At 36.0% G+C, this 23,220-nt stretch overlaps 2 protein-coding genes across 11 annotated transcripts in view; one reads left to right on the top strand and one right to left on the bottom strand.

The window, feature by feature from the left end:
• DOP1A (DOP1 leucine zipper like protein A) overlaps positions 1–23,220 on the bottom strand; it is a 100,360-nt gene that overhangs the window by 35,740 nt on the left and 41,400 nt on the right. For 7 of the 10 annotated variants that reach the window (XR_009054303.1, XM_057738819.1, XM_057738821.1 and 4 more), the window contains 9 exons: positions 18,649–18,748; positions 17,792–17,901; positions 16,754–16,862; positions 15,161–15,281; positions 13,220–13,339; positions 8,104–8,218; positions 7,166–7,399; positions 1,910–2,531; positions 933–1,207 (listed from right to left, as the gene is read on the bottom strand). Coding sequence is in view for 9 of the 10 variants with exons in the window: in XM_057738819.1 (XP_057594802.1) it covers positions 933–1,207; positions 1,910–2,531; positions 7,166–7,399; positions 8,104–8,218; positions 13,220–13,339; positions 15,161–15,281; positions 16,754–16,862; positions 17,792–17,901; positions 18,649–18,748 (1,806 nt within the window). In the remaining variant the exon portion in view is untranslated. Of the gene's footprint in view, positions 1–932; positions 1,208–1,909; positions 2,532–7,165; positions 7,400–7,709; positions 7,740–8,103; positions 8,219–13,219; positions 13,340–15,160; positions 15,282–16,753; positions 16,863–17,612; positions 17,685–17,791; positions 17,902–18,648; positions 18,749–23,220 lie in introns of those variants that run through there. The other 3 variants (XM_057738826.1, XM_057738820.1, XM_057738824.1) reach the window with 3 other exon arrangements.
• LOC130855345 (cytoskeleton-associated protein 2-like) lies at positions 8,829–10,889 on the top strand. Its single transcript, XM_057738828.1, is given in 1 exon segment — positions 8,829–10,889. A coding segment is annotated over 1 exon segment (2,061 nt).

Raw genomic sequence — 23,220 nt, 5'->3', positions numbered from 1 at the left:
ACAGCACTTGATGACCTATGAAAGCATTAATAAAAATGCAACAGTCTTTAGGGTTCACCACCATCTCATTATAGGACGCAACTCTAACCTAGCAGGAGGAACTATGTGCAGGGGCACAAGGACTTAAAATTAGATTAAAATTTTTAAATATTTTATATACAAAGAATCTACCTGCTTAAGTAAAATATACTTTAAATTTATTTATTTATTTATTGGCTGTGTTGGGTCTTCGTTGCTACATGTGGGCTTTCTCTAGTTGCAGAGAGTGGGGGCTACTCTTTGTTGCAGTACGCGGGCTTCTCATTGCAGTGGCTTCTCTTGTTGCGGAGCACGGGCTCTAGGCACGTGGGCTTGGTAGTTGTGGCTTGCGGGCTCTAGAGCACAGGCTCAGCAGTTGTGGTACACGGGCTTAGTTGTGCCGGGGCATGTGGGATCTTCCCAGACCAGGGCTCGAACCTGTGTCCCTTGCATTGGCAGGTGGATTCTTAAACACTGCACCACCAGGGAAGTCCTTAAGTCAAATATACTTGATGCTTTTTCTATGTAGAGGGTACCATATGTACCGTTGATAGAAATCAAAGACTGTGCATTTTTTTGAATGACATCATGCATCACAGATGATCATCAGACAATTTGGAGTCTGGGTGTTTTGGAGAGCTGAGGTTGTACTCTATGAAAAGCAAAGGTGTCAAAACCACTTTATCTGGAAATACATTTTACTATATAAATGAACTTTTCTCTTTACCCCAACACTATCCTCAAAAAACAGAGGACCAGACTGCCCAACCAGCACTGATCAAGTGTGGTGTCTTTTCCTATGTGGTATGATATTAAAAGGTGTTTAATTAAGCCTGATTATCATCTTTAAAATCTCTGCTAAGCAAGTTAGGTTAAGTATCACCTTAGTCATGTATGTATTTCTTAGCGCTCACCTTGAAAAATTCAGTCTTCTCAGCTATGTATCTCAGATTGCCCGGAGTGAGGGGAGGTCTAATAACCACAGCTACTCTTCCCTGGTTTGGACTGAGGGGTTGTGCAGGCTCCACACTGTTGATGTTTTCCCCAGCGACCATGGCCACCGACTGAGTCAGTCCTACCAGGTCCATCACTAGTGAAATCGCAATGCTCTGCACACTGAAATCGCTTGCTTGGCTGCAAGCATTCATCAGCGTCTGGAGCCACAGTGGAGGCTGCACGTGCTCCCAGTCTGAAACGAAAGCCGGAAGCCAACACATTTCATCATACTGAACCTTTCATGCACACTCTATCTTCCAAGTTAACTTTAAAAAAAATAAAGCACTTCTACCTAATAACTTTAGGCCTTGCTCTGTGAACAAAACCCTGGTTTTTCACCTAGACTAGAGCTTTAAGAAAATAAAGCAGCAACTGGAATTTCATAAAAATTTTTTTAATATGTATTTTTCTTATGCCAAGTCATACAATCTATTTTCTGTCCTAAAAAAAATTTATTAATCCATAAACATTATGTAGTACTCACTGCACTATGTGTGCACTGTGTATATGTACACATATAAATTTAAATGAAGGGAAACATCTATGATGCTAGACATATTACAGGAAATCAGTGGATCTAAATGTTACGTTACTTTTCTCCAGAGAAAGGAGTTAGTTTCCTTCTTAGCTTCTGCTTGCTCGTAAGCAAACTGTGAAAGACATCAAAATCACAAAATTTTCCAACATACCAATCTCCCCATAATGACAGTATTTCATTTTTAAAAAGAACTACAAATTAAAATGACACTTTAAAAAATTAACAGGCTAAAAAAAAAATCTCAGTTTTAATATCTGAGTGCTCCTTAAAATAAAGGGGCGGGGGGGGGGGGGGGTGGTAGCAAGGAAGCATGCCACAGAAAATATTTTACAATAAGTAAAACAGAGACGACCTTACCAGTGTCTGATGTTTCAGAATGTAACTCTGAAGTGTGGTTCCCCTCAGCAATGTAAACAGGGAAGCTTGAGCACTCCAGGAAGAGCTGACAGGCAGCAAGGAAGGCAGAAAGGTATTCTTTTGAAGTTTTTTGTTTATTTCTGTTTCTCTCCTTTACATCTCCGTGGGAATTCCTGTCCCAGTCTGAAGCCTCTTCTTGCTCTCGACTGAGATCCCCTTGATGCTCTGTAGCCAAAGCCTGAGAGGAAGAGTTACTCTGAATGATGTAGAGGTTGATAAGTCTGGTGAGAAACTGCTGGACATACTCCAAGCAGCACTGCATTGCAGTTTTTTGGGCTGTTTTCGCACTTTGGGGTGCTGTCCCCTGAGTGACAATGGAAGGGGGCTGGATGACAGTTTCTTCAGACCCCACAGTGGAAGCCGTTTCTGTTTCAGAGGATGTGCTACCAATCGGGATGGCAGCTGCCCCTGGCCCCTCACTCAGTTCTCTGTCAATGTCATCAGTTCGGTCAGCTTGATACTGGATGAACTCAGTGAACCCACTCTCTGAGGAGCGACTACTTGGTGGATTTTCTCCTTCTTCAAACACTTCAGTAGGATTTTCAAGAGAAACTGATGATACCTGGTAGAGAGTAAAAAGAGCAGAAGGCTGAGTAAATGTATTATATCAGAAATTAAAATTAAAAAGTTATGTTTTGAAAGTAGTCAGCTTTAGATTACACTTATTCACAACTTAATTCACATTTCACAACTTAATTTACATATTTGGTTGAATCTTAAAACAGTTTCTACAACTGATTCATATATCTATGATAATAGGAAATACTGATATGGTTCTAATTAATATATTAATGTAAAGTCATTCAATAAATATTTATTATTTGTTATACACATAACTTAAGCTTAGGTTCTTGAGGACAAAATACATATATGTAAAACTCTCTAGGGATCTATATCCTTGTTTTCAAACTACTAAAATTTTTTTCAGTCTATTTCATGAAATCACTTTTCTAATGTCTAAACAATGCATGGAATGAGACATGCAAGGTTAAAAAAATGAGATTTTCAAAACTAGAAATAAAATCTAATACACCTTCTATTTGTAAAGTAAAAAATACGTAAAGAACTATTAAAATGTTTGCTATTAATCTTACACTCTTCCAATAAATAGTTACTGAACCCACATTATTTTGCCACATTAGGTACTAGGAACAAAAGGAGTTGTTTGTAATCTAGAGAAGAGACAATTACAGTTAAACAAAAAATGAGCCAGCTCCTGAAGTCGAGCAGAGGTGGAATGGATTAACTGTTGCCTCTCTATAAGGTAGGATGAGTACAATCACTGAGCATACTTTCTGGCTTAGTTTAAGTAAACAAAAGCTGTACAAATCATGAACTCCTTGGGTGATTGTGCCAGAGCTTAATTTGAACTTGAATAAGATCACTAAATAGTGATCTTATGAAAGATCACTGAAGACAGACACACTAAACGCTCTGCTGCCTTGCCCGGTGTTCTCTGTCTCAGTGAATGACACCACCGTTCATTAAACCAGGAAGGCAGAAATCCAGGGGTGATTCTTGGTACCTTCTCCACTTCACCTCCACACTTTCCCTACATCCTATAGTGGTCAAGGGTGCTGGCCATGAGTCAGCTAAGGCTTTGCCACTTTCCCACTTGACAAGTTATTGAACCTCTCCAAATCTTGGTTTCCTAATCTATGTAATTGAGATGGCAATAATGCCTATATCTTACAGTCACTATGAGCATTAAGTAAGACAGTGTACATAAAGCACCTGGCACGGTAGTTGCCACTTAGTAAACATTCAATAAATGTTAGTGGATACTCATCACCCTACCAATCCATGACTACAGCTTATTGATTTTTCCTCCTCAATTCATGGCTAATCCATCCACTTCTGTTTTCATTCCCCCTTCTTTTTAGTACATGTTACCACCACTTCTCACCTGCACTACTGCAGGTCTCCCCACATTCATTTCTGTTTCTCAGATCCATACTCCACACTGCAGCCAGAGTAATTTTTCTAATACATCAATCTGATTATGTCACTTGCCTTTTTCCTTTCAGTGTCTTCCCATTGCTCCTAAGAATAAAAGCCTTAGTACTGGGCAAAGGCTCTGTAAGTCTTGGCCCCCCCGCCTACCTCAGCAGCAGTGTCTCCTCTCCCTGCCTGCACAGCGCTCCTTTCTGCCTAACACCTGTGTAAATGCTCCTTCCTTTGTCAAGGGCTCTCTTCTTCCTAGCTTACCTGCCCCCATGCCTCCAGAGCTTCACTCAAACAATCTGTCCTCAAGAAAGGCCCTCAATCTAGGTCAGATCACCCCTTTCTCACATTCCTACCACTCCACACTTTCCTTCATACATTTATCACAATGATAATTAAATGTGCAATTACTTGTTTAATATGTGTCTCCCAAGTAGAAAGAAAGGGTAGGAAGGGCAGAGTTCACCTAGGTGTGCCTAGTCCACCACTGGATACACAGAGTGGATGCTGAAACAAGAAAGGTTGTTTTCTCTACTTCAAAGGTAAGAAAACGGAGGCTCAGGGAAGTTCAAAACAAAAACTTGCCCAAGGTCATAGCAAATAAGCTTAGTAGTTAGAATAGCTCAGATCAGATGATTCTAAACTTCATGCTCCTTTCACCACAGCAAGTCACTGTCTCTATAACAGCATGAGAACTTTACACATTACAGTGCCAAGGTTTAGAGGTAACAGAATTGAACTTGTTGATTTTTCTCCTTTGAAATTCATACATTTAAAAAAATAAGTCTTCTTTAAATAGTAAAATTGTCAGCTTATTGTTATTTCTGTATTAATCTTTTTCATCTAAGGATTATAAAACAACTGGTGATATTACATTAATAGAACTCATGCTATAAATTCAGTTACACTTACATGCATTTATAATACTTAGCTGTATGGTCTATATTACATAACTATAGTTCAAATTATTTTATAATGAAATATCTTTCTGAAAATAGAAAGGAATTACATTTGGGTATAGAGATCCAATACACTGATTTTGCAAAAATGTACTAAGTGCATGGAGAAAAAATTAGATTCATAATTTTTAAAAGAATCATTCCTTCAATTATAATTTCAAAAAAAGGAATACAGAAAATACTCTCAGCTTTCAAATATGATCAGTTTTAGACATCTCCTTGAAGATAATACCACTGTGCTTCAGTAAAAAATAGAAAAGAACATATAGATACCCTGGGAACTGGCAAGAAGACCAAGGGGGACGGGGGAAGCATATCTAAGGTTAATCAACCATTATATTAAAAAAGTATATTAACTGTCCTTCATTTAATACGAATGGGGGTTCCCAATTACATTACCTATAACCACCAATAAAGTGCCTCCAGATGTTTTCTACATGGTAAATATTCACATTTGAATATGCTGTTGAGCGAATGCTAAGGTCCCTCCCCTACTTTTACTAATCTCATTCAAATAAAAACCAAACCAATAACAGTTAATATCTATTTTAGTTTTATTCCTAAGAAGATCTCAGAGGCATAAATTAAGGAAAAACAGCATAACAAAATGAACTGTCCAACAACAGAATCAATATATATCACATATAAATAATAAGCAGGTAGGAAGGAAAATAAGACAGACTAGTTTTAGTTTATGTAGGATAATCCTGGGATATATTTAAATTGTTTGAGGGTAATGTTCATTTCATGCATGAAAACCAACATACTTAGAAGTTCCAAGAAAAAATTTTAGGGTTAAGACTTGATGGAAAAGGCTGTATGAGATCATCCTGATGATCTATTTTGCCTGGCTGATAAAATTTAAAAGAAACCAAAAAAAAAAAAAGTAAAGGCAACTACACAAACACAGGATTTAGGTAATGAACCTTATATGCTAGAAATTTTCAAATCTATTTTTTGACATGGTGCCCCTGTGCCTAAATTCAATGGAATTACATGATTCCGTGAATGTTTTCCTTAATATTTACTAAAAAGTACATGTAATATTATAAACCTGAAAGCTTTTAAATTGCTGATTTTTCCATACCTGTTTCACAGGTGTTTAAATATGTTACTAGTGCCAGACATTAAAATTATAGTTGACCCTGAGCAATGCAGGGGTTAGAGATACTGAATCCCTATATAGTCAAAAGTCCACACAAAACTTTTGATACCCCCAAAACTTAACTACTAAAAGCTTACTGTTGACTGGAAGCCTTACTGATAACATAGTCAATTAAAACATATTTTGTATGTTATGTCTATGTGTATTTTATGCATTCATGACATACTTAACTTTTTCTTAATTTTTGCGATACTTCTAGGCTATGTGGTTTGTCTGAGAGTTTTTTCAAATTGTTGAGAATCTCCAAAAAGTTTTCCAATATATTTATTGAAAAAAATTCTGCATATAAGCGGACCTGCTTAATTCAAACTTGTGTTGTTCAAGGGTCAACTGTGAGCGCTAAGAATCTGGAAGACTGAGGAGAGCAAAAAGATTCTGGATTTCAAGAAGAACATGGCAAGTATTTAATGTGTATGTGAGAAGGACCAATGAAGTCTGGGTTATGAACCTGCTGTTTAATAGGACAGTTACTAGCCACATGCGGCTACCAAGCTCTTGAAATGTGGCTGATCTGAAAGAGAAACTAAATTTTTTAATGCAATGAATTTTCATTAAAATTTTTAAAATGATACTTAATTTAGTTCCGAGAAAACTTTTAAGTATATTTAGAACAACCTGGGTATGTCAATTTAATTTTTCAAACGTAAATTTTACGAAATTAAGTACAGATCAAGTACTTCTAATAAAAATTTAGTATTTGAATGTGCTGTAAGTATAAAATATACACTGGAATTTTGAAGACAGTACAAAAAAGAATGTAAACTATCTAACATTTTTTATGTTACATCGATTTTATATTGATTACATGTTGAAATGATAATATATTAGCTCTAATGGGCTAAATAAAATATAATTGAAATTATTTTCACCTGTTTCTATTTTTTTCTTTTTCTGGTAGCTCCCAGAAAATTTTAAATTATATATGTTACTTGCATTATATCTCTTTTGGAAAGTGTGGATACAGACAGTTAAATTGTACTAGAACCAAAAAAGCCTACAAGATAGTCTATTGCCACAACACTGGGAACTAATATTTAAATGATTATGTGTAAGTGATTTTAGTTAGAAACTGTTCTGCTTTGATGAAATATAATTGGTCTAGTTCCAAAAATAACAGCAAAACCTTACCTTTTTGTCTTCCCACTCCTTGACTGAGTTGTTCTGCCCACTTGGAAACTGCAACACACCTCCAGCGCTAGCGGATAACAGAGGAGGTTGAACCTTGCTGAGGATCTTTGAGCAGAGCCTGAGTGAATCCGTGAGTTCAGTCAAATGCAATGTCTGGAGGTGGCTTGTCAGGGCAGATAACATCCTGAGCAGCAACTGAGGCAAGTGTTCTGTCTGGATTTCAATATAAGTCTCCTGAAAATAAAAGTGAAATGACAGAAGTCTATACAGTGTATAACTCCAAAGTTATGTCATTTAATTTATTTTTAATTAATATGTAAAAAAGGAAATAATTTTACTCATTTTATAAGTATCATGTTCTTAATTAACACTGTATAGTCCTTTATTATTAATGACATAAAATTTCTATTCCCAAATTCTCAATTTAAGTACTTCAAAGCATGTATGATAAAAGAACCCCAGTTTTATCTCTTATATTACTGAAATTATAACATAACAAAAGTGAATACAATCAGTTAAAAACAAAACAGGCTGAATATCATACCTGACATAGCACCCTCATACTTCTAGTAGGCTTCAAAATGAGAAAGCAAAGAATTTGAGGAGAGAAAAGGGGAAAAGATTTCCAACAGTCTTCATTTAATAGAATCATTACTGAATACAAATGCAGCATTAGTATTATATACTAAAGATGTAAGACTTCAATAACATGCAATTATGAAGTGTATTCCATGTATTACATAAGAATTGTATATGCATTATATATATGTCAGAGGACAAAACACTTGAAAAATTTTATTTAAAAAGCTATGCCAAAAGGGGAAAAAATCAATTTAATTTTAAAAATATTTACTTGAAGATGAGGTCTATCTTCAACATGAAATATCTGAACTATATTATTACATTTCCCCATTATATTTTTACCAAGGTGATCTTACCAAAGAAACTATATCCAACAAAAAATCCACCAGTAAGCAGAAATTGGTCAGCTGTAACTCAGATGACTCACTACTATCTCCAGGCCCAATGTGAAGTCTGGCATGCAGTGTCCTCCTAAAAGGACAAAATTCACTTTATCAAGTGTCCTATCAAGTGATGTGAATACATGTGACGACATCATTGTCTTTTTAATGAGTCCTGTCAACACTGGGATGCACACAGTTAAGTTCTTGTGATGAAGTATGTTCCCTTTCCCCCAGGACACTATTGTATCTCTACAGTGGAAAATTCCCAAAGCAAGGTTCCTGGGCTGAACCTCTCCCTAACTTCCAAGTGTTCTGGATGGTTCTCTCCATTTGGGACTTATTTCCCATTGCTCCCACTACAGATCTCATCTCCTAGTTAAAATGGATTATGTGCTGCTGATTTCCAACCTCGGGGCCTTCGCTCATACCTACTTGTCCCTCTGGGTTGTCATTCTCCCCCAACCTCATTCTCTCACATCCAGGAGGCAGTCGTTCTTTAAGGTCTGAGACCAAAGTTACCTCCTCCTGGAAGCCTCTTCTGATCCAAGCAGTAGAGACCATTCCTCCAACAAACATGCACATTAAATCATATTAATCCTATATGACCATACGCTGCCCTACACTCTGAAGACACAAAGTAAGAATATGACAGAGTGCTGCGGTTCCGCCCGAGGCTCGCTTCCCGGCCCCGAGCTGCGATGAGCACCCGCGCCGTGCCCGGGGACCTGCAGCTGCCCCCGAGTCAGAGGGCCCGGTCCGTGTTCAGAGAGCAAAGAAGACAAAAACTCAAGGAGCACCTGTTAAAAAGAAACACTTTTTTTGCACACAAACAGGAAAATCAGATATTATCCAGTGGTAGAGACCAGAGAGTGAAGACATCTGAAAGCCAGATCCAAGAAGAGACAAAAGCTCTGAAACTTAAGACAAAGAGGGCTGATAAAGAGAATGTCGGTAGACCTACTGGGATCAAAAATAATATAACAATGGAAAAAAACTGTATTCCTTTAAAACCTTCTAATGAATTAACCAATTCAACTATAACAATTGATCCACTTAATTTTGAGGATAATAATGAAACTCTGCCATTGTTACCGATTAAAGATGACCCCCAAAGTCAACATATGACATTACGCCAAGCATTTCACCTTAAAAACAATAGTAAAAAGAAACAAATGACTACAGAAAAACCAAAGCAAGATGCTAACATGCCCAAGAAACCTGTGCTTGGATCTTATCGTGGCCAAATTGTTCAGTCTAAGATTAATTCCTTTAGAAAACCTCTACAAGTCAAAGATGAGAGTTCTGCAACAACAAAGAAACTTTCAGCTACTGTCTCTAAAGCCACAAAGCCTAAGCCTGTAGGTGCCAGTAGTGTAACAGTGAAAAGTGATAGAGCGTCACATATGACAACAGCCACTAAATTTGTGGGCACTACATCTCAGAGCAGTCAACTTGTGCGACCTCCTATTAGAAGTCAGCAGAGTAACACCCAGGACGCCATGAAACAAGGCATCAGTAGGGCGTCTGCCAATGTTACAGTTCGGAAGGGGCCTCGAGATAAAGAACTATTACAATTAGATACAGTCTCATCTAGTGTCAAAACCAGTTCTTCTCAGGACATAAAAAGAAATAAGACACTATCAAGAAGCATGACATCTGAAATGGTAGCCAGGCCTGCTTCGTCTTCTAATACTAAACTGATAGAAAAGTCCAAAAGCATTGACCTGCGCAGACATACCATGGTGAAAGCAGCTGTTGACAGTAGATGGACTCAGCCCAAGGAAACTGCGGAGGAGAGAAAAGCTCGTCTGAATGAGTGGAAAGCTGGCAAAGGAAGAGCACTGAAAAGGCCTCCGAGCGCAGTGGTCACCCAGCCTGAGCCCCAAGCACAAAATGAAAAACCAGTTGGGTCCTTCTGGACTACCATGGCAGAAGAAGACGAACAACGATTGTTTACTGAAAAAGTAAACAAGACAGTTTCTGAATGCCTAAACCTGATTGATGAGGGATGTCCAAAAGAAGAAGCATTGGTTACACTGAATGACCTGATTAAAAATATTCCAGATGCCAAAAAACTTGTTAAATATTGGATATGCCTTGCACGTATTGAACCAGTCACAAGTCCTATTGAAAATATTATTGCAACCTATGAGAAGGCCATTCTGGCAGGAGCTCAGCCTATTGAAGAGATGCGACATGCGATTGTTGACATTCTGACAGTAAAGAGCCAAGAAAAAGTTAAAGTTGGAGAAAATATTGAGGAGGCATGTGCAACCAAGGAACAAATCCAAGAAGCCAACATTGATGAAATAGGTGTTAATCTAGGGTCAGAAAAACCAGAAATGGAAAATAAGCATCCTAGAAATGTGGTATTTCAAAATTGTGAAAAAGAGCAAGATGGCAAAACAGAAGATCCACCCGGTGATGTTAAAACCCTCAATACAGAAACTAGGGCAGGTTGCTTAATTAAATATAATGTATCTACTACTCCATAATTGCAAAGTGTAAAAAAGAAGATGCAATTTGACGAAACAAATTCTGCATTTAAAGAGCTAAAGTTTCTAACACCAGTTAGACGTTCTCGACATCTTCAAGAGAAGACTTCTAAGTTGCCAGATATGTTAAAAGACCATTATCCTTGTATGTCTTCATTGGAACAGTTAACAGAGTTGGGAAGTGAAACTGACGCCTTTGTGTGCCACCCCAATGCAGCCCTGTGCCGCATGTTCTTGGAGACTGACACGACAGAAGAGAAGTGAAGCTCTGATAAGGAGTGGGGTTGTGTTATTCAGAGGGTGTTTGGTTGGTTGGTTGGTGGTGGCTTTGCTGAAGCTCTGATAAGGAGTGGGGTTGTATTATTCTGAGAGCAGTTGGTTGGTTGGTTGGTTGGTTGTGGCTTTGTATGTCCATTAGGTCAGGAGTTGCCAAGTACCTAAGTATTCACAGCAGTCAGCACTTCTGCTGATGTTCACTCTATAGCAGGTGTTGCCTTCTGTGTGTCGGAAAGTTAATTCTACTTTGTTGATCTCAACCTGTCTCTAAGACAGGTAAATTTTGTCACGACAGAGTGAGCTTGCTTTGTCAGCCAATTCTGGTAGCCCAGGCTGCTGTCCTCTCCTGCATCTCTGGGGCTCTGCCCCTGGTTCTGCATTGTCACTCTCCAGCAATGCCAGTGAGTCTGCACCTGTGGTCTCTTGGTCTCTTTCTTGTTTATTATAGCCGAGGTCACCAAGAGGGATAGTTAACTAAATACTCCATTTCTAAGAGAAGATACTTTGTGGTAAGAAAGAAAATGTGCCAAACCTAGTGGGTATTCAGAACTTTAAATCTGAGTTCCTTTCTACGTTCCTTTTGTAGCTTACTATCTAAAATGTTAAAATTTTTAACTTCCATCCCTTCATTTGATATAGTTTATAGACTATTAGAATGGAGTTAGAGAAGGAATATATAATATTTCATAAATGTCATTCTCGTTTAGGTAGTATTTCTAAAACAACTAATACTTAAAATTGATTTCTTCCCTGTAATGTAAAAACTTCACTGTTAAATCATGTCTCCTAAAACATGATAGTCATACACAGTAAGTAGTTCTTGTCTCCCCACACATAAATACCACCAGTAAAACTGTTTTGTAAGTCTCTGAACTAATACTTAAATGGCAAACATCCTTTACCAACTCTACAGTTTCAAGTAAGGATTTAGTCATTATAAAAGATTAATTTTAAAATGCATAATATGAACATGGTTGAAAATCACATATTTATGTTATTAATTCTATTTGTATAATAGTGCCAGTCTTTGCTCTATTTATTATCTTATGTTCTAGAGAGTAGGATTTTTATTCCTTTTAAACTGTGTACCTAGTATGTATACAATAAATGAAAATATATAACAAAAAAAAAAAAAAAGAATATGATACAGTCCCTAGCCAGCAAGAAATACAAGCCTATAGGCAGATAACATAACAATGTGACCAGGCAGAAGTTGATTCTGATGGGAGATTTGAGGGGGGTCATAGAAGGTTTCTGAAAGGGGTGATCCCTTCATAGGACCTTACCAGATGGGTTAGGGAGAAGAATATTTTAGAAGAAATATCACGAGTGAAGGCCCTGTAGCATCACTGAGGGCTCAGTTAATGTTGTTCAGGGAATAGTCCAGGTTAGCTAAAGAAGGGTGTATGTGTATTTGTGAATGTGGAAAGAAAGTGGAAACCTGCACCAGGGCCAGGTTGTGAAAAGACACCCACAATTCCTCTACATTCCTACCTCATGTTAATCTCTCTTTTAAGGCACCTATAACCTTTAATCTAATACAGTACTAGGATTATGCATGTGCATGTCTTACTTGTTCCTGCTATATGCTCTTGGAAGACAGGGACTGTCTGTATGTCTAGCATAGTGCCTCTCCACTGGGTGTGCAGTAGCTGTTCAATGAGGAGCAAGCCACTTTCTAAATCATTAAAGGGATTAATGTTTCATATTGTTAAAAAACTTCTAATCCTGAGATCATAAATGCTTACTTGTTGACTATATGCTCCCGAGGCCTGAGAGGTTAATCTGCTTCTGAGAGGATGTGAACTAGAATCCAGACAGAAATTGCACCCAGGTTTCCTAGTATTACCAGGTTTTCAGAACATTTTTTAAGCTTTATGATCTAAGGGGTGGATGACAATATGGCCTGGTTCTCTGTTTTTAAAAACACAAAAGTGCCCAAGGAATGTTTTTGTTATTCAAAGTGAGAAGCATTTTGGGAAGTGTGCTGAGGCACCAGCCACAAATATTCTATTTTCTCTACAGCAAAGAAAAACTGGATTACTATATATTGGAGGGGGAAAATCTTTCATCTATGCTGGTGACTGAATAACTCACCTCTAAACTCCTTTTCAAATCTAAGATTATATGGTCAATGATTCTGTATTCTAGAGTGACAAGGTAGAGACAGATTATAGCCATTAAATAATAGTTGTCAGTAGTTGCAGTAGTAAAATGTATAAAAGGACATTCTTTTTATTAAACTCAAGAAGTTAAAAAACAATAACACAAACTGTTTGGATACTACAAATGAAAATGAAAAAAAGAGGTTAACGTACCTACAGCATTCTTCAAACCAACGTGCAACATAATCCCACATATAATAAGGCTCAAAGGAATTAAAGAGAAGGTTGGCAGTTTTAATCAGTTCTGCTGTTTTCTTATTTTCCCTTAATTTGCTAAAAAATAAAGAAAAAAACAAAAACTGGTAAATATTAATGTCTACTTTTTCAAATTTAAATGTGAGTGCAATGTTGTTAGGGGAGTACATATTCTTAGGTATTTGTAGAAAACTTGCTAGTGAGAATATTGCAACAAATAATTTTTATCTTCTGCCACTTCATCACTTTATGTGTAGTTATTTTTCCAATTTGAGTTTCCATAATTCAAATGTATGATCAAGATCAGAAATTAACCTTGCATAAGAAAAAAAGCTGTGCTTCTAGCAGGAGAACAGCAAGTTCTTTTGGAACTATTTTGACAGCCTGACGGTGAATTTGGCATTAAATTCTTTTGTTTCCCTTGGCACATATAAACTGAGTGGTGATCTGATTTTGACAGCCTTGATTCTGATAGAATTTTGTCTGCTTTCCTATACTGTTCAGGATTTGTTTGAAAGACGTCAAGGTTATTTTGGTGAGTTTCAATCAAATTATTACTTTTAGCTTGAAAAACAATACCAACAAAAAGAACTAATATTGTGAATAGCCATTCTTACTGTAATTCCATCAAGGAAAAATAACTTTGTTATTTCAAGTGGGAACCCTCTAGCTTATTAAATACCCACCTACCTACCATCTCCTGTCACCCTTCCTAACAATTAAAACAATTGTTTTTATATATAGTGATGTACTGTCAATATAACTAGCATGTTATAGCACAAAAGGCTAATTAAATACTCTATGGGACAAAATAAATTATCAGGCAGTGTATAGAATAACAGAGTACAAGGTTGGTCAATACTAACTTCTCAAACAAAAATTAGAGTGGATTATATTTATCAGAAACCAAAAACTGTCTTAAAAAGTTTTAATATATAAAAGTATGTTTTAGGAAAGTCCAGGTCATCTCCAGAGTCTTATCAAGGTGACACTAATAAAATGCAAAGTGGGAATTCCCTGGTGGTCCAGTAGTTAGGACTCTGCACTTTCACTGCCAAGCTGCCTGGGTTCAATCCCTGGTCAGGGAACTAAGATCCCACAAGCCATGAAGCACAGCCAAAAAATAAATAAATAAATAAATAAATAAATTAATTAATTAATTAAATGCAAAGTATGTAAAAGAAATTATCATCTTGGATCCTTTGTCATGATGATAGATGAGACTGGAAATCAGGTAGGTTCCTTAAAGTAGAGAAGAAATGAAAAAGTAATACTGTCAGCATTTATCTACCACTGACTTAGAGGATATGCTAATGTTATATGACTTGTCCCAGGCATGAAAAAATATATATATATATATATAAATAATTTGAAAGAAGAAATAACCATCACTTGGAAAAAAGTCTTTAAAGAACACCTAGTGCCCTCTGATTCATTTAACTCTGTGATCAAGTCTTTTCTGATCTATGCTTTGGTCTCCTGAGTGTGTCAAGGCACCAAGAGGCACTACCCCATGCAAACGACCAGGTCTGGTTTACCAAGCAAGGTACAGCTTTTATTATTAACTGACATGAAAGCTAATCTCCTGTGAGTTTGATAAGTGTGAATGAATTCCCTGGAATCTATGTCTTCACATTAACTGCTAAAATTTACTTTTCTAAGCTGGTGAGATTGAGAACCACCCCTGGAAGGTGGTAGCTATTGTACACAGCAGTCATGCTACAAATGCCTGTTTGAAAGGTCAGTGCAGTTAATTATGAGAGTTCATATTACTAAAATATAGTGGTACTTTAAATCAAATTCACTCAGTCATAACACAAATTTCATATAGCAATGTCTACTTTAAAGATAGTAATAAATGAGGATCTTTGTGTCGTGCTTAAGTTTTTGGTAATCCACCTGCTTAACTGAGCATGGTCCTTGCTGAAGGGTGGTTCCATCTGAAGATCCAATTCTGCTTTGCATTGAGAATATAATGTTCTAAACACTTCAATGAGGACATCCTCTAGAATTACAGGCCCTAAAATTAACATATATATTAAAGTCAATAATTAATTAGCATTACAAATCATGATTAGCTACAAATTGGCACAATTAAGGTATGCTTTAAAACAAGTATTTTGAAAATGTTTTTTTCCAGAAGTGAAACTAAACTTCATATCCTGAGAGACTAACAGAAAAACAGTAAATAACTGAACAAATGTTTAGTTAACTGTATATGCTGACAATAGAAATTACAAAATCAAGGAAAGTGGTTTTGCGTTAATAACTCTATTAAATTAGACAAGTTATTTAACTTCTTTGAGCTTTGGTTTCTTTATATAGAATGAGGATACTAATAGCAAACTTATGGAACTATACGTGTAAGGGTTAGGAGAAATTTTGTAAGATGGTTCCCAGAATATAGAGTATTCAATGAATGTAACTTATATTACTATTACTAATTAAAATACCAAAGTGCACAAGGCTAAACTTTACTGTTATAAGAGATGCCAATCTCCTTAAAAACAACTTCCTGGGACTTCCCTGGTGGCACAGTGGTTAAGAATCCACCTGCCAATGTAGGGGACACGGGTTCGATCCCTGGGCTGGGAAGATCCCACAGGCCACGGAGCTACTAAGCCCATGTACCACAACTACTGAGCCTGCGCTCCAGAGCCCATGCTCTGCAACAAGAGAAGCCTGTGCAATGCAACAGAGAGCAGCCCACACTGACCAAAACTAGAGAAAGCCCGAGCACAGCAAGAAAGACCAAATGCAGCCAAACAACAACGAAAACAACAAAAAACCCCTTCCTGAGCTTCATCTATTACCACATAATAGCTGAAATAAACTCTCAAAGCCATTGGTACAGTTCAAGTTATTTTTATATTTAAATTTTTTCATTTTTAAGAGTTGGTGAGAGAACTTAGGCATGTTTGCTAAAACATCTGCACAAAATTTAATAAAATTATATACTTTATTATTTCATTTTATTGTTGCTAATATTTATGGTTTTTCTTAACTTCTGTCCCAGGTGCCATACTATGTTCCCAATAGATTTAATACATAAGAAACACACAATGAAGAAATGGAGAACACACAAAACAAAGGGGATGTGGGAAGAAAACTGAGGGATATGACTAAAATATTTTTGCTCAAGTCCTTGAATTCTGTGAACTATATAAGACAGTCATGACAGATTATCAATGTTTTGATTTCAGTAACTTAATCAGGATTAAGAGGAGCTTAGATGGTATCTTTAAGTGACTCCTCTGCTACATATGTAGTACACAGACATATGATAACATACCAGCTGAAGGTACATCTCTATCTTCTTAATGTTCTAGAGTGAATTTTAGGCAAGGAATTGTTGAGAACCTGTATTTAAAGGCCACCTCAAAATACAGAAATTTTTCTAAGTAATGACTTTGTCTTACTTTTATCATGAAGTGATACAAAACAACTACATATGATCTTATACCCTAGGACAGTTAGGATAGTATATATTACCTAGCTCAGGTTTGTCCAGTAAACTGATTAAAATACGAAAAGGTTTTAGATCCTGCATTAAAGTGCTCTCTTCTCCAAATCCATTCACTTGTAAGATCCCCACCATTGCCTTCAAAAAAGAAAAAGTCTATCAGTTATTTAAGTAAACAAATTCAAAGATTTTTTTCTTAAGAAAAGTATTTTTATATACAACCATATATAAACAGAGATTTACATCTCCTGTTGCTTTTCTGAAGCTCTTTTGCTGAAGTTGGCTTTTTCCCCTCTGCTAGGGGGAAATAAAAAGTTATATTCATTTCTCTTGACAGAGGAAAAAAGGGCTTAACTTTCCATATTTTTATCTAGAGAAAATGTAAAGAAAATCTAGAAAAATAAATTCATGAATTATTTGATTTCCTACAAGATAAAAATGTCCCTCTTGACTATCAACATGCCCCAAGCTATGACACGTTATCATGGAAGTATTTGCTATTATGCAATGATTTTCCCATTAGTAACTCTAAACTGTATTCTTATAACCTCACTCATTTCAAAATGTTTCAGATACCACCTACTTTCTCAGTTTATTTTGAGATATCTTGAATAAATATAATTGAAGTAAAGATAGTATGAAATAAACCTAAGGATCATTTTAACACTTCCAGAATGACAGTAGTTTTACTGTCTTTAGATTCTTGTCGCAACCCAAATTTCCCTGGAATTTCTGAGTAAGAAACACAGGAATTGGCTCATTTTTTCGAAGAGCTCCAACTTTCATAGGGCAGACAGGAGAGAAGCTGCAACTATGTTGTAATTAAGTCATGAAAATAAATGAAAAAAAAAAGATCTCAGGACTTACACAGAAGTGAGTCTAGCTTACCATTACTTATTCATTTTACTGCAGCCATTTGCTTGTTACAGTCCTACGAAGTCTTTGAGTCTTGTCTCCACCTCTTCAACTGTAAATTAATTCATTTAAGGCAGGACCTTGTCTTGTTACTTATTGAGTAACTACAGTAGCCATGGAGTAACCAAAAATAAAACGAAAGCATCCGTTACCTGAACCAACAATTCTTTTGAAAAGGTAGTGAAATAGTAAGTGGCGTGTTCTTCAGGATTACTGTGTCTTGTGCTTCTGGGTCCTATGATAGCGCCGTTGTTATCAAAACCTCCATGGAAACAAATTAGAAAATAAATTAAAATGGAATTCTTAAAAGCGTTGTTCACTAAATACCAAAACTGCAAATATCTCAAAAACAGCACTAGATACTTACCAATTAGTAGCCCAATCAATGTCAGCAAGAGAGATCATTTTAGATAGTTTAATAAAGGGAAACCAATTCAATACATAAGTGAGTATCATAGTGTACTTCCAGAATTATCTTGGTTTTTTTAAATCAGTGAAATTACTGAAGATTCAGAAAATCCAAAATCAGTTATATTGTGTCTTCTCACTCTAGGCGGTAGAGAGTTGTGAAGACAGGCCAAACACTCACAAAAAGTATGGAAGAACAAGGTGTACACAGTATTTTACTGCCTGAGTGGGAGACTGGTACCATGTGTGGGACAGTAGTGCTAGTCCTGATTCCTTTCAAGGTTTGGAAATAATGTCATTATTTTGATTATGAACTTATCCTTCTTTGTCTACATACTTAAAGAGTATAACAGCCTCAATTTATAAGGGGAAAAATCTTGTCAAAGGGAACATGACCTAGAGATTAAAAAAGCTTCTTCAACTAAGAAGCTTTTGAGATGTCTTCATACCATACACAACTAATACTGTGTTTATTTTTATTGTCTATTTAAGTAAACTTTCAGTTTCTTCATTTAGGACATATGTAAACTTGATAATACTTATGTATGGAAAATTTCCCTTCATCCCTTCCCAGCTGAGACCACACACATCAAATACCTACCAAGAAGCCAGGCATAGAGTCTTCGGTTTAGGGACATATCCCTCCTTAGTACTACGTGCAGGGCTGCTGACAAGATTCTGATCATATCTGGTCGAGTGGCCTGCAACAGTTGGGAATGTGGTTGTACTTAAATCACATATAAGAATATATTATTATTTTTCCTCTTTAAAAAAATAATACTTGACAATACATTCAGAACTTTAGGGCTTATGAGGTATTTTCATATAACATTATCTAACTAATCTTTCAAACATAGGAATTATTACTTCCATTTTACAGATTAAAGAATAATAAGAAAAGGTGGGTAACACACCTATTTAGCTGCATAGCTAAAACTATAACTAAATTATTTTAACCTTAATTTTAAAGTTCTTTATCCTATCCAATATTAGCAAAATCTGACAGAAAACAAAGAAAATGGAGAGAGAAGGGACAGATACAAGAAAATAATATGCCTTTAGTCTTTCACATTCATAGTGGTGTCAAGTGACTATAAACTCTTTAGAAGTTCACTATCTTCATCAATTCCAAGTCTTTCTTGTTCTTTTAAGAATTTTTATCCTGTATTATTTTAAACAAAGAAATATAAAAAGCAATATAATCAATCCTTTTTGTACCCATAACCCAGCTTTAACAAATCTTATTTTTGTTCTCATTTTACTCCAGGTCTTTTAAAGAGGAATAATCCATTTTTTTTTCTTTTCCTCTTTCCCAACAGCCTTAATTACATGTTTAAAATATGATTTACTAAAGGAGATCTGGTTTTAGTTAAAAAGGGTTAACGTAAAAGGAAAGCAGTTAATTTAAATTGCTGTCAATTTTAAGAATAACACTAGATAATCACTTTAGAATAGAATCTTGGAATTTGAGCATTAGAAGGTAAGGTAGAAATCACCTAGTCTCATAACCACTTTAGAATAAAGGACCAGAACCTCACAGGGCCTAAGTACTTAAATGCCTGGTTGGTGCTAAGCTGATAAGAGAATGCACCTCTCCTTAATCAGACTAGTGAACTTTTTTACTACACCATGCTTTTTGACTATTAGAAAGGGATTCACCCAGCTTATTTATTTTAAAAGAATCTTAGAGAAATAACTGATGTGTTACAGAACACAGATCATCAACAGCAGCCAATATGGCCACTCATCTGAACACAGATCTCTTCTGTTAATCTAAGCAATCCTTAGACAGTGGTCCCCAGACTCCTGGGGAACTCTAAGACCCTTTTTGGAGGTTCACAGCGTTAAAAAAAAAAAAAAAATATATATATATATATATAAAAACACGCAATACCAAGGTGTTATTCACCTTTTTTGATGTGTTAACATTTGTTCTGCTGATGCAGTAAGTGGGTAAAACTGCTGGCATCTTAGCACAAAAAGAAGCAGTACCAGCAGGGGCATCCACTGTACTTGTAGTCGTATGTTTTTACTGTTGTGTATTTAGAGTAAAATCAAAAACAAAAAAAGAAAAAAAAGTCAGTTTCACTTAAGAATGTTGATCAGGAACTTCCCTGGTGGCACAGTGGTTAAGAATCTGCCTGCCGAGGCAAGGGACACAGGTTTGAGCCCTGGTCAGGGAAGATCCCATATGCCACGGAGCAACTAAGCCCGTGCGCCACAACTACTGAAGCCCGGGCGCCTAGAGCCCGTGCTCCACAACAAGAGAAGCCACTGCAATGAGAAGCCCTCACACCACAACGAAGAGTAGCCCCCGCTCGGCCACAATTAGAGAAAGCCCACACACAACAACGAAGACCCAATGCAGCCAAAAAATAATAAAGTTCTCTTAAAAAAATGTTGATGAACAGCAAATATTTATTTTATTAAATATTGACTCTTGAGTACATGTGTTTTAATATTCTGTGTAATGAAAGGAGTACAATAAAGCACTCCTGTTATAAACGGAAGCATGACGGATGTTTCAAGGAAAAGCACTTGTGTGATTATTTGAATTGTGAGGTGAACTCCCAGCTTTTTGTCACAGAATATCACTTTTACCTGAAAGAATGACTGATATGATCTATGATTATTCAGGCGTGGACACCTGGCAGGCATTTTCTCAAAAATAAACAAAGTGACCCTGTCACTTCAAGGAAAACAATTCATATTCATTGTTACAAATAATAAAATTTGAGCTTCCAAGAGAAAATTAGAATTTTGGAAAATTTGTATTTGGCTTGAAATTATATTGAATTGAACTGGCTTGAAACCTTCCCAATACCTAACAAACTTTACTGATGAGATCAAGTGGTGATACTAGTAAATGTGACTGTTGTTGTGTTAACACTTGCGAGATATGCATAGTTAAGTAAAACAACATTTTCCAAACTATCAATCATGATGTTACAAAAGCATGTATGGATAAAAATTCCATTCAAAGTGCAAGACAGACCAGTGGATTTTAATGAAACAGATTGTGAAAAGTTCATTGATATGGTTTTAGATTGCATATTGCAACTATTTTTTTAAAACTATAGCTTGTCAAGTTTTGGTGTAGTATCAAAGAGAAATACACTATTTTAACAAAAAAGACTATGGAAATACTCCTTCCTCTTCCAACCAGTATCTGTGTGAGATCAAATTTAATCTAAATACTTCAATTAAAAGAAAAAAATCACAACAGAGTGAATGCCTAAGTAGATACAAACATTGTGCTTTCTACAATTAAACCAGACATTAAAGAGATTTGCAAACACATAAAACAATGCTAATCTGTTAATTTTTTAATGTGTTGTTAAATAGTTACTTTCATAAAATATTATTTGTACTCATGTGATAACTTTATTTTAAATGAATTAGTAGATATTTTAAAATTTGTCAGTTTTAATTTATAATATGATAAATATAGATAGATCTAACCTACAGAAGCGTAAGAATTTTTGGGATCCTCAATATCTTTAAAGTGTGTAATGGGGTCCTGAAACCAAACAACTGCTGATCTCCCTATTTAACAAGATATGATGTCACAAGATATGAAAAGCACTGTCTTCCAATCTTATTTTGAGAGAAAAATTACTCTTAGGAAAGTAAGAAGTCACCTTCTTGATTACTACTGACATCACCACATATTTCTAATATAAAAAAAAATTCTACTATAATCTCAATTAAAGGTGTAACTTCTAGAGATTAGGGTCAACTTTCCATAAAATAAATAAAGAGTCTAACAAACTTGTCAAGTGCTAATGCTCCTAAAAGCAATCACTCTCTGGTATAAGGTAATGAAGGCTCTCTTAAATTACAATTACAATCAATAGTTGTTATAAGTTTATTATATGCAAGACATGAAGAGGAGGAAAGTGAGAATACTCAGTCATGATCCTTTTTCTCAGGTAATCTAATAATAAGGTATAGTAATGGGGGGAAAAGTATTAGAATTGGGTCTGGGTGGAGTATGTACTTATAAAAAAACGTATTCAACATAGCTATTGTTTTCATAATACAAATTATAGAAGGAAGGCAGAGGAAATCTTCTTGGCTGGTAGGGATACAGAGGTGGTAAGAAAGAAAGTACTGAAAGAAGCTCAGGCTGAATACAGGTTGAGAAATACTGGTCTAGTGAGATTACATTGTTGTTCTCACTTTAAGTTTACCATGACTTAATTCTTTAGATCTCGCCGAATCATCTATCAGTATACTGAAGGACCGACAGTGTTGAACGTTTGAAAGGGAAGAAAGCAATGGGAATGTTTAAGAGTGAAGATTAATAAGTTTTTTCAATAAAGGGCCAGATAATAAACATTTTAGGCGTTTGAGCCACATGTATTTCTTTGCCGTAATCTTCTTTGTTTTCTTTTATGAGCATTTTAAAAAGTAAAAAATCATTCTTACCTTGCGGGCTGCTTGCCCAACTCTATACTGGTAAGTTTAGACTACACTGATATGTCCCAGCAGGCGTTTCTGTGAAAAGCCAGAGGCAGAATAAAGGCCCCTGGCTTAAAGATGGAAAGTCTCAAAATAGAAACTGGGGGTGGTTTATGTCCCACCCTTACAAATATACTATTCCTGTTACTGGGAACAGTACAGGCAATAAAGTGTAAAATTTTTCAATTATTAATAACTCAATTTCAAACTGAATAAAGTAATAAAGAAAAATCTGAGCATGGCTAATCATAATGAAAATTCACTAGTTATCTACTAACCACAGCTGTTACAAAATCCCCCAAAACAGTCTTTTCTGCTAATGACGTTTTAGAAATAAACTTAACTTTCCAAGGTAAAAATTCTCCATTTCTTACTATATTTGTTAGTTATGTAGTTCCACCATTCTGAATACTGACACATTGGTGTTCTAAGTTGCTCATCAGGGTTTAGAACTCAAAAAGAATTTAGATTACTTCCTTAAAAATGAGGATACTGATTAAATTAAATTCCAGCTTCATTTATGATTTAAGTGAGTTGTTCTCTTCTGTCATGAAAATACAGTTGACCCATGAGCAATTGAACAATGAGGGGGTTAGGGGCGCCGAAAGCTAATCAAAAACCCAAGTGTAATTTTAGTTGGCCCTCCGTATCCACAGTTCCACATCCCTCGATTCAAACCACCGCAGATCCTGTAGTACCGTAGTATTTA

Source organism: Hippopotamus amphibius, chromosome 6, assembly GCF_030028045.1.
Source record: "Hippopotamus amphibius kiboko isolate mHipAmp2 chromosome 6, mHipAmp2.hap2, whole genome shotgun sequence".
Taxonomy (NCBI): domain Eukaryota; kingdom Metazoa; phylum Chordata; class Mammalia; order Artiodactyla; family Hippopotamidae; genus Hippopotamus; species Hippopotamus amphibius.
This window is presented reverse-complemented; position numbering and strand designations above follow the sequence as displayed.